The sequence below is a fragment of the Pristis pectinata genome, chromosome 7 (assembly GCF_009764475.1).
Source record: "Pristis pectinata isolate sPriPec2 chromosome 7, sPriPec2.1.pri, whole genome shotgun sequence".
In the NCBI taxonomy this organism is placed as follows: Eukaryota; Metazoa; Chordata; class Chondrichthyes; order Rhinopristiformes; family Pristidae; genus Pristis; species Pristis pectinata.
This window is the reverse complement of record NC_067411.1, coordinates 26,709,099-26,711,821: the sequence shown is the minus strand read 5'-3', so window position 1 is coordinate 26,711,821 and position 2,723 is coordinate 26,709,099. Positions and strand designations below refer to the sequence as shown.

Sequence of the window (2,723 nt, the reverse complement as noted above, 5' to 3'; positions counted from 1 at the left end):
TGTTAGAGGCATAAGAATATGACTTCAAAATGAATAAATCCAACTATGCCTACGAACTGAAATCAGAAGTATTTTATACTTATTGCTCGCGTTTATCATTTTCTTACAATATAAAATGTTCTTTCCAATTTGGAAGATTTTCATCTATATGGGCCTTTCATGTAAAACAGTGCATTGTGGACACGACAAAAACACGTTAGATCCTTCAGGTTACATATTTTTAATATTAGTGGAAACTGCTTTTGCATTTCAGCGGCCTGTCAGTTCGATTCTGAAATGCGATTTTTAATGATAACCTATTTTATTATAGACTGTTTTAGCAATCTATGCTGCAAAACTTACGGTAACAGTAAATGTAATTTAAACGTTTAGGAAATCATTCTCCTAACCGCTAAAATCTCTTACATGACATTAAATTTCAAATCGCAGATATTCTAATATGCTGACACTAAAATTTAAATTCTTTCCTAATTAATTTAATTAAACACACCAAGAAATATTTTAAATTATAAATTTTATTTTTTAAGAAAGTGAGAAAACGTTGCATTAAAATAATACAAGAATGTTCGCCAGTATCCATTTCTTAAACAATTATTTTGCCTTAGAAAGGTACATAGTCTATAAAACATAATATCCATATACAAAACACAGGTTAAAAATATCAGATAGAAAGGCATTTCAAAATCTTCTGTTTCACAGTTTTAAAAATTTGTTTTTTTTAATTTTAGCCATTACATTCTTTAAAGAGGTTCTTATACTGTACATAGTGACCGGTCGATAAACCATTAGGTGGACTCCTGAAAACAGATTTACTTTTTATTGCCTTCAATGCTCTTTTTAATTTTCTGAGTCAATTTGAATTTTTACACCTGAGATGTCCTATAAACACCAGCGCCGAAGGCTTAGGAACAGTACCTAGTTAGTATCTTTTAATATGACGCTTTACAGATATTTCTGTATTTTAACTCAAGTCTTTGGAAGTATACATAAATATATATACAGGATTAAGTCTGCTGAACTCATGGCTGTCCGCATTTTGTCGACGTATAGGAAATGTACAAAAATAATCCTACCTTCAGATAGACGTGCATTATACTTTATTAACAGCCGTTAACATTTGGAATCCTACCATTAAAGTTCCCTGCATTTTGTGTGCCAATCTCTTGGTGCAGACTTGGCAGAGCCGATGAAGAGGAAGGCATTGATGATAATAGAGGAACGGCTGGAGACTGGGATGAGCAGCTGGCTGGACTGGCGTTGCCTCCTATGATATTTTCTATGGAGAAGGGGGACCTTGATATGGTTGAGTTGTGCTTGACAGATTGCACGGAGGTTAGTGGAGGGCTGAGCTGCGGGTAGAAAGAGTTCCTGGCTAGTTCGCTTGCGGGCAGCATGGACGGCGGGGGGATGGAATGGGCCTGCCTTGAAGGATGCTGAAAGGCAAAAACGGCAGAATGAGGATGATAAGCTTGGATCTGAAGTCCGTATCCACAGCCGTAAGGTCCATAACCACAAGCAGGGATATAATTACCATGCTCCCGGAGCAAATCCGCTGATTGCTGCCTTTTGAACCGTTTACGCCTCCGTAAAAAGCTGCCATTGTCAAACATATCTGCAGATTCAGGATCCAGAGTCCAGTAGTTGCCTTTGCCCGGATTACCAGGCTCCCTGGGAATTTTTACGAAACAGTCATTTAAGGACAAGTTGTGCCTGATTGAGTTTTGCCAAGCTGGGAACTTCTCCCTGTAGTAGGGAAACCTATTACTGATAAATTCACAGATTTCACTCAGAGTCAGTCTCTTCTTTGGACTTTGGAGGATTGCCATTGTGATTAAGGCTATGTAGGAGTAAGGAGGCTTCACCAAAGGGTTTTTGCTGGTTGGTTTGTAAGGGTCCCGGTTCGACGAGCTATTCACGCAGGAGGGAGATCGAGGCGTTAGAATATCAGCATGCATTTGGCTCACGACTTCCCCAAAGGAGTTGCCCCCCTGGGCCTCGTCTTCCTCCCCTTCCGCTCCGTCTCCCACCACATCTATGTCGGTCTCTTCTGAAACGATGGACGCATCGGACATTTCAGAGCTCAGAGTCATAATACAAACAGATCCGGGGATTCGCGAGCAGACCTGAGGGGCTCTGGGGCGATTCTCAGTAACCTACCACCAGCCTCCCACATAAGGAATCCGAGCAAAAAAAGACAGCTGAGCAGAAAATTGTCCCTCCTGCCAACTTTCTCAGTTCCTTTGAAAGCCTCCGTTCTAAAGATCAATCGAGTCCCGAATAAACCGAAATAGATCCTCTTTCAGCCTTTCTTAAAGAATGTAAAAATCACCAAAAAGGCGAGATCTCAGGCACAAATTGTAAGCAAAGGAGAGAGGGCGGATCTTTCTGAAGCCTTATATTACAGCAGAGATCACATGGCCCCAAACGTCACTACGGAATTAGAAAATCTTATCACATTCCTGCTTCCGAAAATCGAACAGCATTTTAAATAAGTAATGAGCAGTGTGTTCTGTTCTCTCCACATATGAGTTCATATGTATTGTTTCGCCTTTTAATTTATTTTCCATTTCCTTCTAGTTTCAAAAAAATTGCATAAAATGGATATAGTTTGGATTTTTTTCCAAACCCATGTGAGGAAATATAATTCACTGAATATAAACTTTAACAGGATGTAATGATAAATGCAGGAATTGTTTCATCGATTTAACCGAAACCAGGAGTGT

The 2,723-nt window shown here is 39.4% G+C and overlaps 1 protein-coding gene across 1 annotated transcript; it reads right to left on the bottom strand.

Annotated features, from left to right (window-relative positions):
* Window positions 1–1,018: 1,018 nt before the first annotated feature.
* On the bottom strand, window positions 1,019–2,342 carry foxd1 (forkhead box D1). The gene has a single exon (XM_052020134.1). The coding sequence runs from the start codon at window positions 2,088–2,090 to the stop codon at window positions 1,101–1,103; it is 990 nt and encodes a 329-aa protein (XP_051876094.1). The 5' UTR covers window positions 2,091–2,342; the 3' UTR covers window positions 1,019–1,100.
* Window positions 2,343–2,723: the final 381 nt, after the last annotated feature.

Bases quoted from the DNA above. Each gene is read 5' to 3' on its own strand.
- foxd1 (XM_052020134.1), bottom strand. From the start codon at position 2,090: ATGACTCTGAGCTCTGAAATGTCCGATGCGTCCATCGTTTCAGAAGAG.